Source organism: Motacilla alba, chromosome 2, assembly GCF_015832195.1.
Source record: "Motacilla alba alba isolate MOTALB_02 chromosome 2, Motacilla_alba_V1.0_pri, whole genome shotgun sequence".
Classification (NCBI taxonomy): Eukaryota; Metazoa; Chordata; class Aves; order Passeriformes; family Motacillidae; genus Motacilla; species Motacilla alba.
Genome location: NC_052017.1, coordinates 52,628,531 through 52,651,372, shown reverse-complemented (window position 1 = coordinate 52,651,372; position 22,842 = coordinate 52,628,531). Strand labels below are relative to the sequence as shown.

Genomic DNA, 22,842 nt, shown 5'->3' with positions numbered 1-22,842 from the left:
TATCAAAATACCAGACGGAATGCCGTGAAAATAAATAACTTCTAATATAAACAAATGAGAACATATCAAACTGTTACCTCTTTAAACATAATGTAAATAAAAAAAATACCAGTCCTTCTACACAATAAATATTAAGAAACCATTGACATAGTTGAAATGTACTCATATAAATTAACAACTTTAATTACATTAGCCAAACAGACATTGGTTAAAGCACTGCATGTAGTATGCAAAATAATAATAATAACAATAATAATAATATCAACAACAAAACACAAAATGATAAAAACAAAATAGGCTTCATAATATCTTGGCTTTCATAATTTATATATATGTATATACATATATATAGTTGTGTGTGTGTATATATATATACTGTAGACATATATATAATATGTATATATATAATATAATTCAATGTAATATAACATAATATTATAAGTTATGTCATATTAAATTGTATTAATGTTATATATACATATTATTATGAAGATATATCTATATACATACATATAGATTATATATATGTGTATATATATATCTTCAACCCATTGTCAATGTATTGTTTTTGAAAGTATTTAAATACAAAGAAACCCATTGAGAATTAACAGATTCATTATATCTCAAAAAATAAATAGCTATAAAACCCAGAAGTGCTGCTTGTTTCGGCCCATGAAAATCTTGCTTCTCATTGTTCACAGAAGATCAAATTATGATTTTATTTACTCATGCTGAAAACATTTTACTCCACATGTAATGCAATGAGAGCATATAGGGGAGTAAAGCTTTTTTCAGTGTAAGGAAAGGGATTAGCATCTGGTTCTTATACTGATGTACACTATCAACATGAGGTTTAACTTAAAGAACTTAATAATTTCCATTGTATCTACCTATACTTCAGAAATAGATTTTTCTCAATTTATTGGTGCTGACTGGTAACTTTCTAGGAAAGGAGACCCTCTGAAAATCAATGGCATTGCTTACAGAGTAAGGCACAATTCTACATGAATAACTATGGTCCATCGATTTTTAATTTTGCACATAAAATTTACAGATGCCTGAAGTTCTCTACCTAAGAGATATTGCTGCTAGCCTCTACATGGTCTTGTGGTGTCACTGTTAAATGAACTTGACAGCTTAATTCTCAACTAAATACAAAAAAAAGGAGGTATATATAATGCAACCCTACTCTGCAGTGATTTGGTAGGAGACTGTTTCTATTGAAGTCAATGACAAAACTCCCATTTCATTCAGTTTTACAGTTTTGGGCACTAGACCATATGAATACATAATAATTACAAGCATCTGTAAGCATTTCCTTTTGCTAAATCTAAAGGATACAAATACATTCAGCCCTCCCAAAGAAACATCTTAGCATGCACTTATGCCAGTTTCTTAGGCTTTGTAACCAGTGAGCATCTGACATGGAGATGTGAAAAGACAACCAAATGTGGTCAGCTCTCAAGCAATAAGATTATGGAGGTACTAAACAAATACATTTCTGTGATTAAAAATATACTGAAAATGTATTTTCAATATAAACAGTAAGTAGGTTATTTGGAAAGGAATGTGTTAGTAGTTAGGAGCCTTTCTTTTTTTTTTTTTTTTTTTTTTGGTACAGTCATACCTGAAAGGAGAAGTAATTTTTAAGGCTGCATGCCCTAGAACAACTGCTTAAATATGGTAACAATTTCTAATGCTATTTTAAGTACATGCAGATTTAATTAAATCAAATTATCAGGGATGGGCTATTTTGCTGGAATCATTCAGTCTTGATTAACATCCAAATTTCTTATTTTACTTTATCATACAGTTTTTCATTTCCCCCTACTTTAAATAACTCTGACCACAAATCAAAACCCCATGACTGATTCTAGAGATTGGAGGGAGAAATTTAAAATTTGTGACCAGTATACACACACAAATACAAGCTAAAAAGTGGGGCTTGGAACAGTTACTTCTTGATTTGAAAACTTTCTTCTGTTTCTGGTGTAGCCATCATGAAACATGCTCACAATATCTAAAATCCTATTTTCTTTCCTCACTTGGAAGTTGTCTCAGGCTAGTTTCATGTTTTTCAGGCCAGTCCCTATTCATCACATTAAATCTGCTATCAAATTCAGGATGAGAATTATTTTTAAAGGGTCTTTCTCCTTTAGCCAGAAAAACCATGAGTTTTTCTAAATCTACTTCGCTAGCAGCCAATGGGAGTTTTGCCATTGTCATGTAGGGGAAGGTTTGGGGATTTCAGGTCTCCAATACTCTCTAACTAATCACTGTTGAGAATAAATTTTATCAATGTGAGCCATCTGACCTGTTTCCCTTACCACTGTGTTCAGAGATCCACCATGATGCAAACAGCCTCATTCAAATAATTGGATTAAACAGTGTTGGCTGTGATGCCATTCACTCAGAATCCTTTCTCTCCCTTGACAGTGTCCCCAGCAGAAGGAACCTGTGATTCACCCTGGCACAACTTTGCTCATGTAAGTAGTTTTACTGATCTTGTAAGGATGCCAGTTGACATCAAAGGGCCTGTTGACACAAGTAACCCAGGGCACCCAATTTTAAGGCCAAGTACAAAGACCAGTGAACTAAATGGTATCCTCAACAACTCTCACACTGTGTCCCTGCTCCTGCTGCTCCAAAGGCTGTCTCTGCTTCTAGAAAAATCAACAGACATTCTGCCACATGCTTCAAATAAGCAGGGCCAAGAACTTCATTAAAGTTATAAAGATAAATTAGTTGTGCATCTTTTTTTTTTCCTGATAATTTTCCTACTAGCATTTGGTATCCCTCCCTTTCCCTAGGAAGAAAACACAAAAAACCCGACAAACTTCTGCAAATAATTTAAATCAGAATGCCTTGATATTTTACAGAACGCTTTAGTGACAAATTTAGTGTTTAACCAATTATATTTTTTTCAACTTTTTTTTTGCAAATTGCAAACAAGTCTGTAAAAAACTGTGTTGTATAAAAAGTACATAAATGTATAACCCATTAGCGGTACTATGCAATCTAAATATTGTGGAATAAATTAGATAGAAAACTTAGCTATACGCATGTATGTTGATACCTATTCAACAGAGGAAAGGGCTATTTTTTTTCTTTCTTTTTTTTTTTCTTTTTTTTTTCCCTTTTCATTTTTCTCTCTATAGATACATACAAATACGGACATGCGCCCATGCGCACATACATATGCACACGCAGAGAACACACACGCACACATGCACACACAAACAGTTTTGGCTGACAAAAAATGAAGGCCCTGATTACACTGTTTAAACATGGTTCTTGCCATGAAGGTGCTAACACACTATCCCTAGCCAGTGTGACTCGGTTATATTGTGCTATCTTTTTTCTTTTTTTTCTTTTTCTTTTTTTTTTTTTCTTTTTTTAACAGATTGTGCTCTCAACAAAACAGGGAGCCATGTTAGTACTTCTTTCCAGGAGAGGCATTTAGAAGCCTGTCCCATCAGAAGGCAGCTAACTGGGGCTTGGTTCAGCAAACCTATGAGAGTCTGAAGCTTCAGGCTCAGGGTTATCAAGCTCAGTGTAAACAGGGCCTAAAGGTTTCTCCCATTCCCTCTTATCATCTCACCCTACCCAAAGACAAATGTAAGTTTAACATTCTTTTAAATATGACAGCGAAAAATTTTTAAAAAACAAAGACTATCTACCTATGCCCTACGGGTTGGACCCTTCAGGTTAGGTGTTGACACTGAAAATTAGGTCTTACAGGTAACATGCAGCAAATCCATTGAGAGTTGTCATGCTAGAGGGTGGTGGTTGAGAAAGCCAGTATTTCAGCAAAGACTGTATTTCAAACAGAAATCCAACCACAATTGCCATTTTCTGTATATTTGCAGGAGCAATGGTGGACAGGGCCCAAGGCTGCTTGCAATTTTACATCAACACTTTTTAAGTGTATACCAGCACTTTAGGTTTCTCTTGCACAAATACCATTTTGAACATGTAGCCTCCCATTTGGCAGTAAGAAACAAAAAATCTTTTAACATACTGTGCTTTGCACACAAACATTCATTGTTTTAAGAACAGTAAAATGAAGCCAGAAGTGCTTATACCTTGTGTATACATACATATATACATACAGAAATATATACATATATATGTATATCCCTTGGACAAAGTTGTTTCCCTACAATGCACATGTGCTGTGCATCAGGGCCAAGTTTAGTGTTGTACATACAAAACAGTATGATTATGCTCAGATGGACCTCAGATCCAAGCACTTTGGATCCAAATCCCAGGGATTTTCTGGGCTTACTTCAAATGGCTGTTTTTTGTTGAGGGCACTATTTGAATTTAACTGGTTGACAGATACTCTAGCCTGAATGTAATCAACCCACTGACTCTTAATTCAAACCCTAACTCGTTATAGGTGAATGGTACCAACCACAAACAGACTTTATAGAGGCTTGCACAAATGTCTTTGGTGTATGTGTCTATTCATTTTAAGGTACAAAATAATAATAATTATTATAATAATAAAAATAGCTATTTTGTGTGCTGTAGCAGTTCTTGTATAGCTCACAATAAGTGCAGCTCTCAACCCCTCCCACACCCAACCACCCTCCCTTGCAAATATTTGTTAAATAAGGATTAGACAGGTCAGACACCATTGTAGTGCAAATAGTAAACGATTAAAAATTTTTTTTACAAAATATAGAAATGTTTGACTCCAGCAACTGGACAAACATGTTCCTTTCAAGTATCTCTCACCAAAGATTTTTTTTTAAAACAAGTTACTTCCATTTAAAAAAAAAAGTCTCTCTGTTTTTTTTTTTCTTTCTCTTGCAGGTAAACAGTTTCAAACCATCTAGGTTGCATAGTTCTAACATTGTAAGCACCTTTACAGAATGTAACTTTTATTCTTTCATTAATTTTTTGTTCCCTTTTTTTTCTTCATTTTTTCTTTTTTTTCCTTTTTTCTTCTTCTTTTTTTTTTTTGTAAATGTAGTGCAGAAGATGAAGGAGTACACACCTGCACACTATTGACCCTTGATCAATGTTAAGTATGTGTATTGTGTGTGTATGTATAGAGACATGTATAAAAATACATAGCCATATATATACAAACACAAACACTACACACCTACTCAGTTGCTCTGTAAATGTGGGGGGAAAGCGCCAGTGACTGCAGTGATCATACACATGGCTTTTCATTGACCTTTTAGACTTAGTCCAAATTTCTGCAGGTTAGATGAGCTGCTACCATGGCTTGACCTGATGGGTAACTAAGGGAGGGAACAGAACTTCCTTCCCCTAGTAGTAACTAATGTTTAGTATACTATGGAACAAGATAAGGAGCACACTGAAAGGAAGGGGAAATCCCCAACCCCATACCACCATTCAGACCTGTCTTATTCAAGCCCAACTTCATGAAGTTTTCTTCCTTTTTTGTAGCTGAAGTATTTTCTGATCCTCCATAAGTCTTTTTTCTTCTTCTTTTTCTCTCTCTCCCTTTTCTTGCTCTCTTCTGTTTTTGCTTATATTTCTGATGATTGTTTCACTCAAAAAAGATTATACCATGTCTGGTCTTTCCTCTTCTTGGGCTTTTGATACATTTTCTACTTAACAAGAAGGGTCTTGTGCACACTAGCATCTACGAACAGCCACACTCCTCCACAATCATATTCTGTATATCTTTCTTAATGATGTTCTGGCCATCATCGTAGTAGAGCATGGACATAGGCCGGAGCTTGGTGGGCACACAGCATGATTTGAGGTTGGCAAAGGGGCTATGGCCCCGCATGCGGTAGTGGTTGATGACAGTGGAATGGAAAGATAATGATGAGCCAGATGTGCCTGCTATATGGCTAGGACACTCTCCTTCGCAGTAGTTGGCATGATAACCTGTAGGAGCAATGATCCAGTCACTCCATCCTATGTCCTTGAAGCTGACAAAGAACTGCTTCTTGCAGCAGATGTTGACTTTGCCATCACACTCCAAGCCTCGTCTCCGCCGCCTGTGCTGGCGATCCTCTGAGTGCCGGGCAAGCATCATCAAGAAGGGCCGATGTGATTGCTCCTTCTCCTCTTCTCCTGTGAATTCTCCAGCTTCCTTTTCTTTCCCTTCCCCATCATCTTCTTTTTTCTTCTTCTTGCCCAGTAGCACCAGGTTGGCTCCAGTCTCTTGACACAGGTCACAGGCAATCCGCACATCCAAAGAGCTCTTGCCTTGGTCCAGGAGTCTCTGGACACTGCTGGAGACAGGGAAGATGTGCCAAGTGCTCTTACGAGTGTCCACTGCCTTTTCTGAAATCAAAGTCTCACTCTTTTCACCTTTCAGCCCCCCATCCTCTGTATCTTCTGCTCCTTCAGAATTGCCTTTTGGCTGCCGCTGCTGTTGAAACAAGCGGATGGTGACTTTTGTCCTGCTCCGGTTGGCCTTGGAGACCTTCAGGAAGAGCCACACTTCAGCATGCTCCACCACCGATAATTCACTGCCTTCCTTGGAAATCTCAAAGTGCAACATTTTCTTGGCTGTGCCTGATTTGGTAAATGGAAATAGACAGGAAGAACTTGTTAGTATGTCTGCTTGCATTTTGTTAAAGAGACTTCTGTTACTTTTTCCACAGGCATGAAGTGCCCTAGGTTTTCTATTTGGTTCTTTAAATTTTTATGGATCTTCTGTTCTAACCTTCCTTCACCCCCTCCTCAGTTTGTATTTTGTGAAAATTCTCTTTTTAGAAAAGTATACATTTGCCTGATTTCCAGCAAATTTTAACCAGAGCATTTTTCATAGTAACAATATAGTCATTAATGTAAAGGATCTCATGGCAAATAAGCATCAGAGGCTGCCAAAGTTTGCTTAAGCTGTCTTTATGATCACTGTGAGCTGAAAGGCAAAAATGCTTTATGATGGCAGTCCATATAGGCCATATGCATAAAAATCTACACCTAATATTTGGTTAGGAAATAAGGTCCAGCGCTACCAGTTCTTTAGCAATACTTTGAAAATTATGTGTGGTAGAGGTTTACACTTTCTCCCTTCATAAAAATACAACCTTCATTTTCATCTTAAAATGAGTTGCAAATACCTATTGTTTCAAAAAAAAACACATACTAAAATATGAACCTCCGCTTTAAGAAGTTTGCAGAGTTATGGTGTAAAGAATTGAAGAATTGCAGCAGGCAGACTTTTCATCCTGTTAGATGTGAGCTGTAGATCCTGTTCCTAATTTAACACACTGTACTTGCTGTGATTATAGTAATGGTGAATACACTGAGAAATGAGCTAAAGAACTGTATAATTATGGGAATGGTTCTCTGGCATAATTGTATCAACTTGCTGAGATGTCATTATGATGATTGTGATGGTGAGGAGGTGTTTCTCAGATACAGAGCTCATATCCCTGGCAGAAGTTGGAATGAATAATGAGGGCTGTTTAATGATTTGATCACTAGAGCATGAAGAAGTTAAGAGAGAATGAATTAGCTGGGGGGTGGTGGTGATATTGTTTTTTTCAAGAGAGGTACTTTTCTGTTTTCTTGACAAAGAAAAAAGCCCTAATGATGTCTTTTGCCCCTTCTCAGCATGAAGGCCAGGATGGACTGTGGTCACAGATTTGCAATGTACAGATATCTGGCCTTAGTGTGAAAGAGAGTATTCATAATTATAAATTTGTCATTAATATTATTCTTGAGCTACCCATAGGTGTTTACCAAATTTTCTGTGCAGCAATTCTTCTTTTCAGTGAACTGTAACTTTGCAGCCTAAGACCAGAAAGTGGTGATTAAAACAGAAATAGCAGGACACATACAGGAAAAGTTGCCCTCTTTGTAGCAAGGGTCTTCTCCTCGCTTCCCACTGCAACTGAATTTACCATTATAGGCTCCCTGACCATTTCCCTGTTCTCCCATTCTCGGGTGAGACAGGACTGGAGCAAAATCATAGGAGACATCTATGTTGTGTTCATTTGCAAATTCAAGAGTTGCTGATTTCTGAAGTTTGTAGGGAGGCCATGCTGCCCCTTGAGCTACCTGTTGCTTTTCTTCTCTCTGAAGTACTAGCACTGACACATTCAGCTTTCCCTCATGGCATTCCCAAGTCAAAGAGAGAGACATTTCTAAATTACAGTGTCCAAAGGGCATAGTGTTTTGTTTTTGTTTTCCCTCTAAATGAGAGTGTGAAATTGTAGACTTTAACTGTCACTGAGATATGGAAACACATGGTTTGTGTTAACTGCTTTTCACAGACGGCTGATGCCAGTCTTCAGTGTGAGTTACATCTATTTCTTCTTTTAAGGAAGTAGCTTATAAAAAAGAGCAAGCTGGCCAGTACTGTGAGGCATGATGAAAGTGCTCTTTTTCTATTTTTTAATTGATTCATTCAATATGACTGAATGGCTAATGCTGGGGTTTGTTTGGTTGTTTTTTTTTTGTATTCTGGTAATCAAACTATGTCAAAGCTGCCAGCTGTGTTTGAGCAGAGGTCAGGTGATAGACACCAATCTCACTCCTGATTCAGTTTCAGAGCATGAGATGTTGTACATTGACATCCCTCCAGTCCAAAGGAAGTCCAAAAGGCTGGTTGCCTTGTACACAGGGTGTTATGGAGCATTCTCTATGAGAATGGATACTTCTAAGGGCTGTGAGAACCAGCCAGCCTCTGGTTTTATTCCCCCTGACTCTCTCTTCTAAAGCAAGCTTCTAACTTCAGGTTATCCCTTTCCAGTCCTGATAAGTCCTTTCCGAGGGGGACCTGGACTTAAAGGGAACCTGAAGTCAGGTGATGTGCCAAGGGTGGGTTGCTGCTAATCAAGACTCTCCATCCAACCCATTCTGCTTGCTGCCTCTACCCAAACAAACCTTGGTGGAAAAAAAAAGGTGGTTTAGATCAAGCTGCAGAAGATCTTCTGGCACCATCAGCCTCTTCCCAGCTGCTCTCTTTCTTCCCCAGAGCTCACAGATTTCTGTATGGAATAAGCATGAATTGCTGGGAATTGCCATACTTATTTTGCATTCTTGAAAAACCAAGCTGGGCATGGACAGCAGCTCTGGCACTAACAGGGGTTCTATGCATGAGCAGATCAACTGTGCTGGGTGTATGAGAAGCTCATCTGTGCTGGAAATGGATGAAAAACCTGGTCTGGTCATCTGCTCTGGAGAAAACAGGTAGGGTGTGCAGACCTGGCTCAACAGTGGAAGAAGCTGTATGACCCATCTAATATAAAAAGCCAGGCAGCCCTGAATTACAGAATAACCTAGTTCTGTTAAGTGCTAGTGCATGGTATTTCACATTCTGCTATTTCCATCCTAGTGGGAGTTGAAAATAGTTACGAAGTGACGTATCTGCAACAGCAAACATTCACATTACCTTTTGCACTGGGCAGAAGCAAAGTGATGCAAGCAGTTTTTTGACAAATATTACATTAAAGAAACAGGACCTCAAGAACCCTCTTAAATAGCTTTTCAAATGCTCCTTTATGTGTGAAAGTAGAATTCTTCCTCATTATTAAAAATATTTGAACAGTATATTGAAAGTACATGAGTACTTGCTTTTTCTTTACCTAAGGGAAGTGAGCTGGAACAAGGTAGCCTAAGACATGTCCTTATACAGGGATAACAGCCTCCTTTTAGGTTGTTACCTACAATAACAGCCACTCTGGATGTTGTTAGCTACATTTTCAGAAACAAATGTTGGATTAAGAGTCTAAAGAAAAAAAGATGCAGGAAGCTTATCTGAGACTAATATTTCTGAATGAAACAAAATCCTGAAACCTGCATAGCTAATAAAAGGTTTTATAGCAATTAAAAAACACTTTCCCTTTCATAGGTCTTTTTAGAAGGAGACTGGGAATGGTGCAAGGTTGAGGATAAAAAGCATGCTTTCACATTAGGAAAAAACGAAGCTTTTCTGAATTCTCTCCACATTCACAACTAGTTTGTTACGATCACACAGCACAAATGGTATGAATCCTGCAGTTTTTAAGAGGTCACTGTTCTCAGACAAGCTCATTTTGAAATCAGAGTTTGGCCTGTTCGAAAACCAAATTGAGACCCCAGGATCTGACTTATTATGGTTACACATTCACTTTATAACAGGATCTTTGTTTCCAAAAGGTTCAGTACTACAATAAAATGAATTCTTCAAGTGTTCTGAGGAAAAAAAAAAAGAAAAAAAATCTATATTTAAATTTCTCCAGATATTTCTTAGGGATTTAGCAGTCTTTAGGTCTGAATTAACGGCCAGGATAAAAGCTTCGGAAATATATACTGTTCATCAAACTGAAAGTAAAAGAGATACTCCTGAAATTTGGGGATGGTATCATTTCCATAATTACATTTTGTTTACCCTTTTGTCCTGCCGTTACATTTGCCAAGGCTGATTTGCAAGGGTCTTTTTCCATTTGTAATCATCCTGCTCCTCCTGCCTGACTGCTGAGGAAAGACCCATAGCCCAACAGTGATAATGCCTTCATCACTTCCATGCTCATATAAACAGCAGTGTCAACAGCCTGGATTGTTATCATAGCAGAAGGCAGCTGAAAAAGGAGACAAGGGATTACTCTGGGCTCCTTTTGATTGCTTTTCCTCATTTCCCTTTCCCAAAACTTTGGAGGGGCCACCTCTCTGCTTTACTGCTGAGCAAAGTCCCTTCCAGAAGGAGGGCTGTGATGCCAAAGGAGCAGTCTAGCAGGGCAAGTGACACCAGCAAATGATGTGAGAAGTGGCTAAAAATACAAGCTCTAAGTAGTGCATATATGGTAAAAGGTTTAATGGAAGGAGTTACTGAATGGAAAGAAAGTGTAGCAGTATATATAGCATGGGAGTTATCTCATATCTGTTTTTCTCTTCACCAGTGCTCATGCACGTTTTTAGGAGAGAAACCTGAACATGCAAGCAGAGGGGAGCCTGCACAGGTACCCTCCTCTCCACCTCTGGGAGGGCTGGCCAGGGCTCGCACAGGACTCTGCAGTCAGTACCTGCTCCCAAGCAGCATGTGGGTGATGGGCATGGCACAGTAGCCCATGGAGAGATTGGCAGAGCCCTTGAGGGCCCAGGCACAGGGGGACTGGAGGGGCAGCCCTGCATGGGGTAGCTGATGCTGTGCTCCAGCAGGAATCTGCAGGTCCAGTGTGCTCTTCCTCTGAGGCTAAGGATACTTCCTTCAGTATTGTTGGCTTTAACTCTGCCGTTGAAGTTCCGTTATTTGCAATTTGCAGCAGGATTCAAGATCAAGCCCTGTTAGTTCAAGATACATATATATATATATATATATATATATATATATATATATTAGGTGGGGTCAAAGCTATACAATTGAGAGTATCTTTTGAGTAAAATGTGAATTTTTTTTTTACACCTATATGCTGTTAAATTATTAAGGCTTTTTCTTTCATAATGAAAGCAATTATTCTTTGTGACATGATAATGTGGCTTATTCTTAATTTCTCTTAATACACAGGATTTATTTATTTTCCTTTGAAAAATGCTCAGTGTGTAAGAATGTGCTGTTGCTTTAAATATTATGCTTCACCGGTGCTTAATTTTGAAACGTTTTTGAATTATACTGTAAGTGAACTGTTTTTCCATACAAAGCAAGCTTTTTTTTCCTTTTTTAGTTGCTAACATTACTACTGCCTATGTTTAGATTTGGGGGAATTTGTACTGCGTGCCAATCTGTAATTACATTCAAAAGCATCCTTCCCTTCACTTCTCATTTCCGTTCCCCAGGAGACAGAAAAAAAATAGGTTACTAGAAAGGTTCCTCTAAAGAGAGTGAAGAGAAGAGCATGGTTATTGAGAGATAATTGCTCAAAATGTTTACTAATGAGTGACCACTGGAGTTAGATGAATTCTTTGCAGCGTAGAATTTATTCAGAGAATTTAATGTTATCTGGTAATTATCCCCTAGGCAGACTGATGATTACAAATCTCCTATTGCCACAGTTAGACAGTGGCCATTTCTGTGAATGCATTTCAGCCTATGGATCACTGGCAAACTATTTATTCTGATTATTCATTATCCAGCATATGTGACCAGTCATCCAGGTCGCATACTTTCATTCCTTCTCCCTTACTGTTGCCTCTTACAGTGGGAGGAGAAATTATAGCACAATTACTACCTTATCTTCATGCTCACTTACCATTAGCTGCCAGAAAAAGGAGATTTTGTTGCAAGAGAAAAATAAACCAAAAAAGAAAATCAGGAAAAAAGAACTAGTCCCTGAGTGTTCGTGGTGGGGGGAAAAGCAGCAGCGACTTTATTTAAATACCTTTTCTTGAAAAGTTAACCCAAAGAGGCATTGACAAGGTCATTCAGAATGTGAAATAATTCAGTTCTGGTGAACCTTGACTCTCCTCTGCTATTTTGTTAGGAAGCACTTTACATCCACAGCTTTGAGTTCTTTCCAAATTGAAAGCCCTTCCCCCACATGGCTTCAAATATTTAGAAACAAAAAAGGTGTTTGTTTGGTTGAAGTTGTTTTTTTTTCTTTTATTTGATTTCTTCATTTACATCTAAAATAGCTCAAGCAAAGTTTAGGATCATTTGCACCAGTAAAATATTCCAAGGTAAAAACAATCCCAAGGCTTAATCTTTTTTTTTTTTTTTTTTTTGAGATAGCAATTTTTTTGTACATACTTGTAATAATTTGCTGTAAATTCTAAAATTAAGTGGATCAGAGGCTGCCTGTTTGTTTTCATTAAAATTTTTAATTTCTGAGCACCAAGGCCCAAATCCCAGGCCCACTGAAATGAGTAACAGAACTTCCAGTTGCTTCCAGTAAACTAAGCTTCAATCCTGTATCAACCTTGCAAAGCTCTGTTGCATCAAATGAGGTTGCCGTCTCATAGGCATGTCTCTATATATAGATATAAAGAATTCCTCAGCATGAATCACTTACATGTATGCAAGGCAGATATACCCTGCACAGAGGAAAACACATGAATGCACATCCTTGTCTGCAGGAATGGCATGGGTGCAGGCAGAGGCATAGGAGCATGTCTGCCCTGCTATACCTGCATGTAAGGACATCAGCGTGCTTATACACACATACAGGCAAATACATATTCAGATATTCCCTACTGGCACACAAAACTGTGCGCCTGGCTACACACAGATGGACACATACAGTACTTTCTGTTTCTCAGGTATGTTTTTGTAAACTGGTTCCCACCTTCCTAGATTCATCTGTGCTTTCTCAGGTTGTTCTTTCAACCAACCAAACCCTCTTAATTCTCACATTTTTGATACAGAGAAACAGAATAATACAGAATGGCTTTCCTCTTCTGGAAGCAGTTTGCTTTCATTTGCTAAACTTGAAATCTTTGATTTGGTATGCCGCGGGGCGGGGGGGAGGGGGGGGGGCGGTGCGGGAGGCGGGAGGGAAGAAAAAACAAGGGAAAATAGGCTTGTTTTCTAAAAGCCAAGGAGACTGCATTAAAAAAAAAATGATGTGAGCAAATAATCTCCTAGGATGATTCATGGTCACATTTCTCAGTATCTTGTAAAAAAAGAATATTTCTAATTTCTGATCTCTCCAGATTTCCAGCACTTCTAGCATCCATCTTTTGCTCCTCTACCTATTTCCTTCCTGAATTACATTCCTTTCAGCTTTTCAATCCAGTGAATCCTTGCCTTTTAAATAAACTAGAAGAGAGAAACGATCCCCACTCAGAGCAGATACAGATAAGCATAAAGATCTCTGGGATTCAGAATCCAATTAGGTAAAATAAGTGTGCGGGAAGGTTGCCTCTTCTGGAGCGAAAAGCCTTTGGAGTGTGCCCTCTCGTGGCCGTTCTTTATTCAGCATGAATACTTGTACCCTTAAATACAGTTCTTTTCAAAAGAATATTGTCGAAATTTTTCAAAATACATAAGAGACACATCCTTTGGGGTTTTTTTTCGTCGTGAACTGCCAGCTTGGTTGTATAGGATAGGTATCTTCTGGGAAAAGACATGAATATACACATACGTGTATGCCTCTACACATGAAGGTAGGTATCACATGATCAAGTCAGTTCACCTGGAATTCTGTATGAAGTGGTACAAAACACTGGAAGTGGTCTAAATAGCTGGAAGACTTCTCTTTTTTTTTTTTTTTTTTTTTTTCCTGGAATTTTTCCTGAAGATAAATCTTAAGCTTTACGTATTTCGGTCCGATAATTCCTGTCACCTTCTCAGGGACTGATGTTAGCAAGCCATTTCATTGGTAGTTTAGTTGCCAGCATCAAATTCAGTTGGCAGAATCCCAGAACTGGCTAATAAGCTGTCTACTTAAAATAATGAACGAGTTAGTAGCCAATCATACTTATAAGTATTGAGTATCTCTGTTTTTGAACCTGTTGGATTTGCTTGTCACAAAATTATATGACCCTTCTCCTCAAAAAACTATTTTTAAGACTTTGAAGTAACACACAGAACTCTGGCACAGCTTCCCGTACAGCAGAACTAATCAACATTAGTGATCTTAGTTTGATATGCAAGTAGAAAGTAATTTTCATGTTTTACTTGTAAGAGTGCCAAAGGACAGTAGGGTGCATTTGTAACTTTTGCCCAATACTCACAGTCATTAGTTTTGCAGAGATCTGTCTGGATTTGTTAGCTGTGAAAACTACCTGCCAACTATTTTGCTGATTTCCTGGACATAACTACACCTGTTCTTCAGACAAGTTTACTGCATTTACTTCTCCTCTAATTGTCTGAAGTCTGTGCTTATTTGAATTTTGGTTTATTTTAGAAAATAGGAGTCTCAAGACAGAGCCACATGCACAGTTCATTCACTCCACTTCTTTGTATTTTTGAGATTATGACTGATGAAATATGGAAATACTACTTTTTTTATAAAGGCAAGTAGTAAATGTGGCATCTGAAAGACATGGGGAAAGGCTTATATATGTCAAGCCATACCCAAAGAAACAAGAAGCCTAAAGTCCTATTTTGCTTTTTGTAGACATTTTTTGGATACAATATGCGATGTTTTCATTCATTTTCATTGATTTCTTATTGCCTCTATTGAGGCAGATTGAGTTTGACGCTAAAAGCAGGAAACACATTAACCTGGCAGTGAGCAGAACATGTTTGTTCTCCTTCTTGGTGTTTAAACTTGTTCATGCTATTCCCAGTTCCCATAGAATGAAAAGTGGAGACTGTCCCTGTGGCTATATTCTATTCCTATCTTTTTAACACGTACTTCCTATATGACATGTCACTTGCCTTTGTTTTTTGCCTCACTTTCCTCTACAGTAAAAAAATACTGGTTTAATATTTGATGGGAATAACTGTCAGTGCACAAGAGGACAGGATCTCAAGAAGCCTTTACTTAAGTTGCCACAGCATTGGTGCCTGTAAAATGAGGTAGACCCTCTGATGTTAGCAAGTCACCAGATGAATGGCTGTAGATGAAGAATATGCTTCAGTAATCTGAAGCTACTCCACAGAGTGGATTTATGATTTCCATTATAAGACCAAACCAGAGCTCAGTTTTTAGGTTGTTAATAGTCCCTCCCTCATCCCAAATCAAAGAGGTATGGAAAGGCAGCAGGTATGGAAAAAATGGACCGAGCAGCCCTCCTGCCTGGGCTTCCAGGATCATCTCAGTATGAAGGAATAGAACTGTGGCAGGGAGGAGAAGGCATGAGAACACAGTGAATGTCCCTGTCCTGCAGCTCCATAGCGTTAAGTCCTCTTCAAGTAGTTTGTCAGCAGCAGTAGAACAACGCTATGTAAATCAAGCTGAGTGACAGTATTGGTGGCTGGTGGCGGGGGATCGGTGGCAGGATGATTGGCCAGTGTGTGGGCAATGGCATGATTTTTGCTGTTCACGTGACTGCAAGAGCCAATGGCTTTGGGAGCCGCTGTTGGAGGGTATTGTACAGAGAGGCATATATCAAATTCCAAATTCCTTTGTGTCAGAGCTCAGGAGAGACAATAATGTGTTTACAAATGATTGCGACGCACACAGTGAAGAGAAACCACTGTTCATGCCATATGTGTTCCACTGTGCTCAGAGCGAGCTGCTGAAAACCAGGTGGGGAATCCGACTCATAGATAGCTTAGAGGTTTCTTTGCTTGTATAAATTCATTTCTAAACTAATGTTGAGCTACCCCTGCTTCTAACGACCTCTGGCACTGACACCTTCTCTCTGCTTTCTGAAGTGGAGGGGATGGAAAAACTGAAAAGCCTGAGCTCTCATGCTAAAATAACTGATAATATGTATATTGACAAGGACTCCAAAGGCAAGGGCTCCTTGTATAGTTGGAAATCAGAAGCCAGCAGGAATGTCTGCACTTAAAAGCATGCACACTTCTTGTGCATGGCTTCCCTGCAATCAGAACATCTGAGTCAACAGGTTTTCAGGACTGGAAACTCTGAGTGTTGTCTTAATTGTTTATACTGCTGCAGCAAACTTTTAAACAAAAATGCTTGGAGTTCCTTTGCATACTTTGCCTACCATATGCTGTACCAAACAAAACAATGACATTCTTTTAAAACCGTCTTGGCAACAGGAAAAATGCTTTGGCTAGACAGCATCATAAAAAGTTGCTGTTAGTTAGATGATAGACTTATTGCAAGTAACTGCTATTGATGCATGCATTAGCATACCCACATGCACTAACAGATTTATGTGCAGATACACATACATTGAATTAAAATGTGTTCTGGTCCTATTCATGTAGGAACAAGATAGCAAAGTACAACTTTAGAGCTGTTTCCTATGGGCAGTTTATGTGAGACTTAAAGCTTTGCTTAATACATATATTCTGAGCTCTTACTGCCTAAGAGTTAGGGGAAAAATAACTGTGAAAGAGTTCAAAATACACCCTACCAAGGTTGCATTTTTGGCAGGAGTGTTTTAGGAGCAGAATCTTTTTTCCAGTATGCAGAAGTCTGCATTACAAATTGGATCTGCTACAGCAACTTGTCCAGTTCTATTGAAGTCATCTGACAGTCCCTGCAACTCTTTATTGCCGAAGATGCTGTGTTAAATTAAGGGGGAAAAAAAAGACAAAAAAAGAGAGAAAAAACCCACAAAAAAGCCATCTCACTTCTAAAACTAAAGCTGCTTCATCTGATTTTCTAACTTCCACTATAATTTTTACATGAAAGGGCTGTTTCTGAAGTAGTTTGCAGTTCACTTTCTGTCTTCATAAACTCCCCAAAAGGCTACAGCCTTTTTTCTTTCACCATCAACTCTGCAATCCAGTCCTTTACTGCAAGTACTCTGTGTTTACAGGCAGAGTTTGGAGGACCCTGCTGCAGCCTGACTTTATGTTCAAGATTGGTTAGAGAGCTTCCTCCCTGTGTGACTGACTGTACTTAGCAAGTGTAATCTGTAGCCAAGACTAAGTCAGAAAAATCAAATTCTTTTAGAGTCCTACCCCCCCATCCCAGTCCTCCTTCTCCCTTCCCCCAAGTCTCATCCTACAACCTTGCAGAAAACATTATTGCTGAGGAGAAGAAAAGTTAATTGCAGTTTTGGCAGAAAGGATATTTTTCAGTTTGGGCACAAAGGATATTTTAGTTTGTTTTTTTTCAAGCACTCACCTGATTCTGCAAAAGTGATGATTTCTGAGGTTTGCTCCACAACTTCATTCATTTCGGCTCTTCTTCCAACATCATCCTCTATTTCCACATAACCATCCTCTCCCACCTTTCCCACGTGGAGTTTTTTGATGGCATTTAAAAGTGCTGCCTTGGGCACTGGCTGGGTGATATTAGGTCTGTCCCTCAAGTGCAACATGTTCAGTATGTGCTTCTTTACTGCTTCCACCATCTCAGGCTGTGAGCTGGGCACATCCTTTGAGAGCGTGGCAAGGGCACATGATGGACAGTCTGTGACTGAACTGTGCCCCTCGGATCCTGGGGTTGGGGAACTCCTCACTATAATCCAGCAAAGCACCAACAGAAATCCTCTCTTCCAAAGCAAAGGCATCCTGGCAGCAAAAGTTGTTGTGATTCCCTTTTTAAAAGGCCCTGCTTTTCCTCCCCCTTCACGAACAGTTTTTTTGGGGGCCGGTTTAGTTTGTTTGTTTGTTTGTTTGTTTTTCCTTCTCTTCAGCAAATTCTCTGGAACAAGAACCAAAAGTTTTCTGTGAAGTTTTGTTTGCAGGTTCCCTCTCTGAATGCAATAAGTGCTGTAGATGTTTGTGGCTGTCAGGGAGAAGAGTTCTGACTCTGTCTCAGAGTAGGAGAGAGACACAGAGAGAGGGAGAGAGAGAGAGAGGACGGATTGGCCTAAAGTGAGTGAGTGAATGAGAGAGGGAGGGAGTTTTGTCTGTGAGTAAAGGCTATGATTAGGAAGGGGGAGGAACAGGCAGGCTGGCTTCCTTATGCTCATTGCTCCCCTAACACACACCTCTCTTCAAATATCACTACTCGTGGTTCCTTCCCTCCCCCCTTTCTAAAAGATCTTCTCATTCCTGTAAATTTACTCTTTATTTTTTTCCTTGTTTTCCCTCTCTGTTTGACCCCTCCCCCCCCCCGCCCCCAGCTGTCATTCCCCCCCCCCCTTTTTTTTTTTCCTTTCTTTTTGTTTTGTTTTGTTTGTTTTATTCCTTCAACAGTATCACTGGCTTAACTAAACAGAGGAAACATGAATGAATGAAAAGAGTGAAATCTTTAACAAGCACCTTGCTCTTGGTCCTGCCTGGTATTGTTAGGGACAGCAGGAGATGTTAAATAGCTTGTGAATGAGATGGCAATGAGGGCAGGGGCTCTGAATATTTTGAACAGAACATTATTCTGCCTGGAGTAGAAGGAAGCAAATATTTTCTGCTCACTTCTAAATGCTGAGGGTTATCAACACTGGCAAAAGGTCTGTCAGGCACAAAATAGTACTGTTGTTTGGAGAGCTCTGTAATACATGATACACTCCTCAGCTGCAATATGCAGTTAGGCACTGAAAGCCTAAGCAGGAGATGGTACATATATGTGACATTACATGGTAGGGCCATATAATAGCCCTACTTCTATGCTAGTCTGTGCCTGGAAGTTCTTGGGCAGATACATTTAGGCTTGGGGTTAATCAAGCAATGCCTGAAAAACGCTTTGAATATGAAGTGTTACATGTCATCTGGCCAAATCATACTTGCTTCTGACTCAGGCAAATCCCTCATCGATGCCAATAATAATTCTGTCTGAGTGAAGGCTGAGTAAGATCTTCTACATTTGGCCCATTGTTATTAGAAGGCACTTATTACTTCATTCATTTAAATCACAGAGAGCAATCATAATATTAGAATAGGACATTGGAAATTAAAAGAAATCCAAAGTGCTAGAAGAAGTTTCAACCAGTGTTGGTAGCCCCTTGTCAGTTTATGCCAGGAAGGGCTTTGCTCTGCAGTGAGAAGGCATTCCCTCTGCCACTGCCATGGCTTCAGGTTGCCTTTACATTCTGTATCGTCTCCGTTCTGTTCCTTACCCAGCAAAGTTGAAGTTTGCAAACTTGCTTAGATTTGAATTTGATTCTGGAAAAATGACAGCTATAACTGTATAAATTTTGAGATTCTTCCCTTTCAGGTATTATCTTATACCAATTTTCTTAGAGCAGCTTCTTCTTTTTTAGCGTTTACCCTCTTTCTTTTCATTCCTTTCATTCTCTCTCTACCACACCTTTGTCTTCTCAGATGGGCTTACCTCCTACCCAGCAAATATTCCACTCTCAGTATATTACCGTCAACCACTGTATTTCACAGTGGAAAGGAGTAATTTATAAATATAAGCATTGAAAGGTCTCTAATTTCCATGAGATGACTACAGGCACATGGGCTAAGAGACAGGCAAGGAATTATAGGTAGAGTAAATGAAACATACAGAAGTGATTGAACAATCAGCCAAAGTCTTACAAATGTTATATATTGCTAGTCCTTTTCAATTAAGATCTTTTATAAGTCTTTTACTGTTATAAGGCATCCACAGTACCCCCTCATCTGTGTTTTACTGACCTCAGTTACTATACTGTTATATACTGTTACACTTACAGGTCTGTCAGCATTATAAACCCTGCAGCCATTCTTATAAACACATCTTTGTAACACAAACCTCACTATAACACATCAAATTTTCTTGGATCTTGTGAACAGCCCAAAGTCTGTTGTAATTATACGAAGTCTGAAAGTCAGCTTGAAATAGAACTAAAAGTTTAATTGGATGAAAAAATAATTTCAGATTAAAATATGCTTTCATGATTAGATGTACTAACAGATGACATAATTAAAGGAGTTATATATAGTTCTAATATAGCACCTATCCTAACAGTGTCTGATGAAAAGTAAGGGAGCGGCATAAATCAAAATAAAATGCAGATAAGTATGTCTGGCTTCTTGCTGTGGGGTATATGTTGCTTGCCATATTCTACAGGTACAGTTATCGCATACAATCTCTATTACATAGAGGTATAGCACATTTTACTTGCATGCCACAATGATGACAGATTTAATGTTAAAGCATAACTTTCTAAAATCCACTGTTTTCTAAAAGAGAGCTCCCAATACCGCTGATACATGGTTTATTTGTACTTACATGTATATACATCTATATACAAAAATACATACAGAAATGTGTTTGAATACATACAGAAATGGTGGCTCAGACTCTTTCTACAAATTACCTGAGCTGCAAAGTTCAGCTGCAAGTATATTCATTCATTCAATGTAACCCTAACAGTATGCAACAGCATGCACAGGAATTAAAAGTTTCAGTTTGAAAGGAAAAAAGCTGATTGAAAGTTTTACCTCTCTAGTCCTGACTCTCAGAAGGAGACTGCTGTATTGTGCTTTAAGAACTGCTGAAGTTCCTCTTTGTGGTACTCATAATGCGAAGCTTTATACTGTACTTCTCGTGTGTACACATCACATATAACGTCTGTCAAAAGTGGGCCGGATCACTGTGCTGGATTGGTTAATCCTGTTACATCAGCAATTGACTGTTTTTCCTGTATGAGACATACTTCTGGTAATTAATTATCTAATGGAAACTCCTAATTCTCTAGCATGACAAAATATCATGGATCAACTTGTGGTGATTTCTGTATCCATTTAAAGACTAGAACTTAAAATCAGACAAAGCAAACATTATGAGTCAGGAAGATATACTCCAACTTGTTGTATTGCATAGCTAGATATAGATATTATTAGATGTAGATAACACTGTTCTAGTTCAAATACAGTATTTGCCAGATACTTAATTACTACTTTGCAAATTGTTTTCTTCTTCTTACATACTTAAGGATATACCAGATAATCTTTCTGCAAATTTGGATTTTTTTCAAATTCAGGAAAATGCATTTGAGTAAGCATCCTTTGGCTTTGGATGATTTTTTTTAATTCAATCTCTGAATAAATATGTCCTTCTGTTTAAATTAGGGATCCCTTTAAAGCTCTTTAAAAAATGAATCATATTGCTCCTGTCCAATTCTCCTGGCTCCTTGACGTGCAGATTGCATCACACTATTAAAAACTGTTTAGACATCTAAAAATAAATTACAATGAACGACAGTTCACATTTTTTGCAAGTGTGGCATTAACACTTGTGGAATAAAATAAAAGGCAATTTTCATTTCAATTTACATTAATGAAAATCAGAAATAACTATGCCAATCAGGCAGTACAGAAGTAATACATAGAAGGTCAAAAGTAAATCCAAAATCCATCTCCTTTCTTAAACACATATAATAACTGGCTTTATGTGGTACCGTTTATGACAAATGGCATGATCATGCAGTCTTTACTCATTCATAACACCCACTGATTACCAGAAAATCCCCATCCCTCAGATTTTTTTTTTTTTTTTTTGGCCTGAATCGTACTTATAATTATATTTTTATGTCCTGTTGGTAAAGTAACTTTAATCTATCTTGGAATATGGCTGATCTGGATCAAAAAAAAGATTTCAAGATTTCAATTTACAGTGATACCAGGGAGTCCTTATAGCAGCGTTGATCCCAACTGGTGTGTGTGCTGCATTCACACAACAGCTTTGGTCGAATGAGAAAAAATCAGAAGTTAATGGGAAACATATGACCAGATAGGTTGCTTTGTTTCCCATTTTTAATATGCATATAATAAGTGAAACAGGTTGCAGTAGCTTTTCTGCAATCTGAGTTTGGTGGTTCCAGTTGTTACAAAGAACAGCGCTTCTTTTTTTCTTTTTTCTTTTTCTTTTTTTTTTTTTTTTGTATTTTCCCTCCCTCCTTTCTTTTTCTTCAGGGACAGTGAGACACTTGCTTCAAGAAACGGATAATGAGCATGTATATACCCAGTTAGTCACTGGACTCTATTTTTCATGAGGATCCTAAACCAAGTTTTGCCAAATTACTTTTCCACCGTGCAATCCTGTTTTGCTCAGGACCAGGCTGAGTTTGGTTTTAACTGACATCCTAAAACTCTTTGAAATTTGCTGTGAACTGGTAGTGCAGAGCCTGTTGCAATTTGGCAGCAGACATATTCTCAGCAAGAGACCTTACACTGCATTGGTTTTACGGAGAACAGAAAATTTGCCCCCGGGAGTAAGGGAGCTATCTTCTCCTTGGAGTCAGAGCGGTGCGGTGCCGGCTGTGACCGTCATACCCCTCCTGGGGCAGCGCCACCGAGCTTCTCCCACTGCGGCGGCGGGCAGAGGATTCCCAGTGAGAAAGTGTGTGGTCCGTGACAAAACGAGAAAGCTACCGAGTGAAGCACAGCAAGCATGTATGTGATTTATAGCGCAGGATAAGTTCTGAAAGGAGTTTAGGAGAAGTGAAAAGCATTATTCATTTCAGAGCATGCTCCTTATTGCCTCGGGGAGTTTGTGTATAGCTTTACCAAAGGCCTAATGAAAGCTTTACTCGGTGACTAATTTTTTTTCACACCTATTTCTCCCTTTATAAATA

General features: G+C 38.6%; 1 protein-coding gene across 2 annotated transcripts; it reads right to left on the bottom strand.

The window, feature by feature from the left end:
- Nucleotides 1-1,579: 1,579 nt before the first annotated feature.
- INHBA (inhibin subunit beta A) lies at nt 1,580-20,894 on the bottom strand. Of its 2 annotated transcripts, XM_038129484.1 has the most exons (3): nt 20,708-20,894; nt 17,520-18,041; nt 1,580-6,513 (listed from the first exon to the last, which is right to left on the bottom strand). In XM_038129484.1, exons 2-3 carry the CDS (start codon nt 17,905-17,907, stop codon nt 5,627-5,629), a joined length of 1,275 nt encoding a protein of 424 aa, XP_037985412.1. In that variant the 5' UTR covers nt 17,908-18,041; nt 20,708-20,894; the 3' UTR covers nt 1,580-5,626. The 2 variants fall into 2 exon arrangements, with proteins under 2 accessions (XP_037985412.1, XP_037985411.1); XM_038129483.1 differs by lacking the exon at nt 20,708-20,894 and having other exon boundaries at nt 17,520-18,336.
- Nucleotides 20,895-22,842: the final 1,948 nt, after the last annotated feature.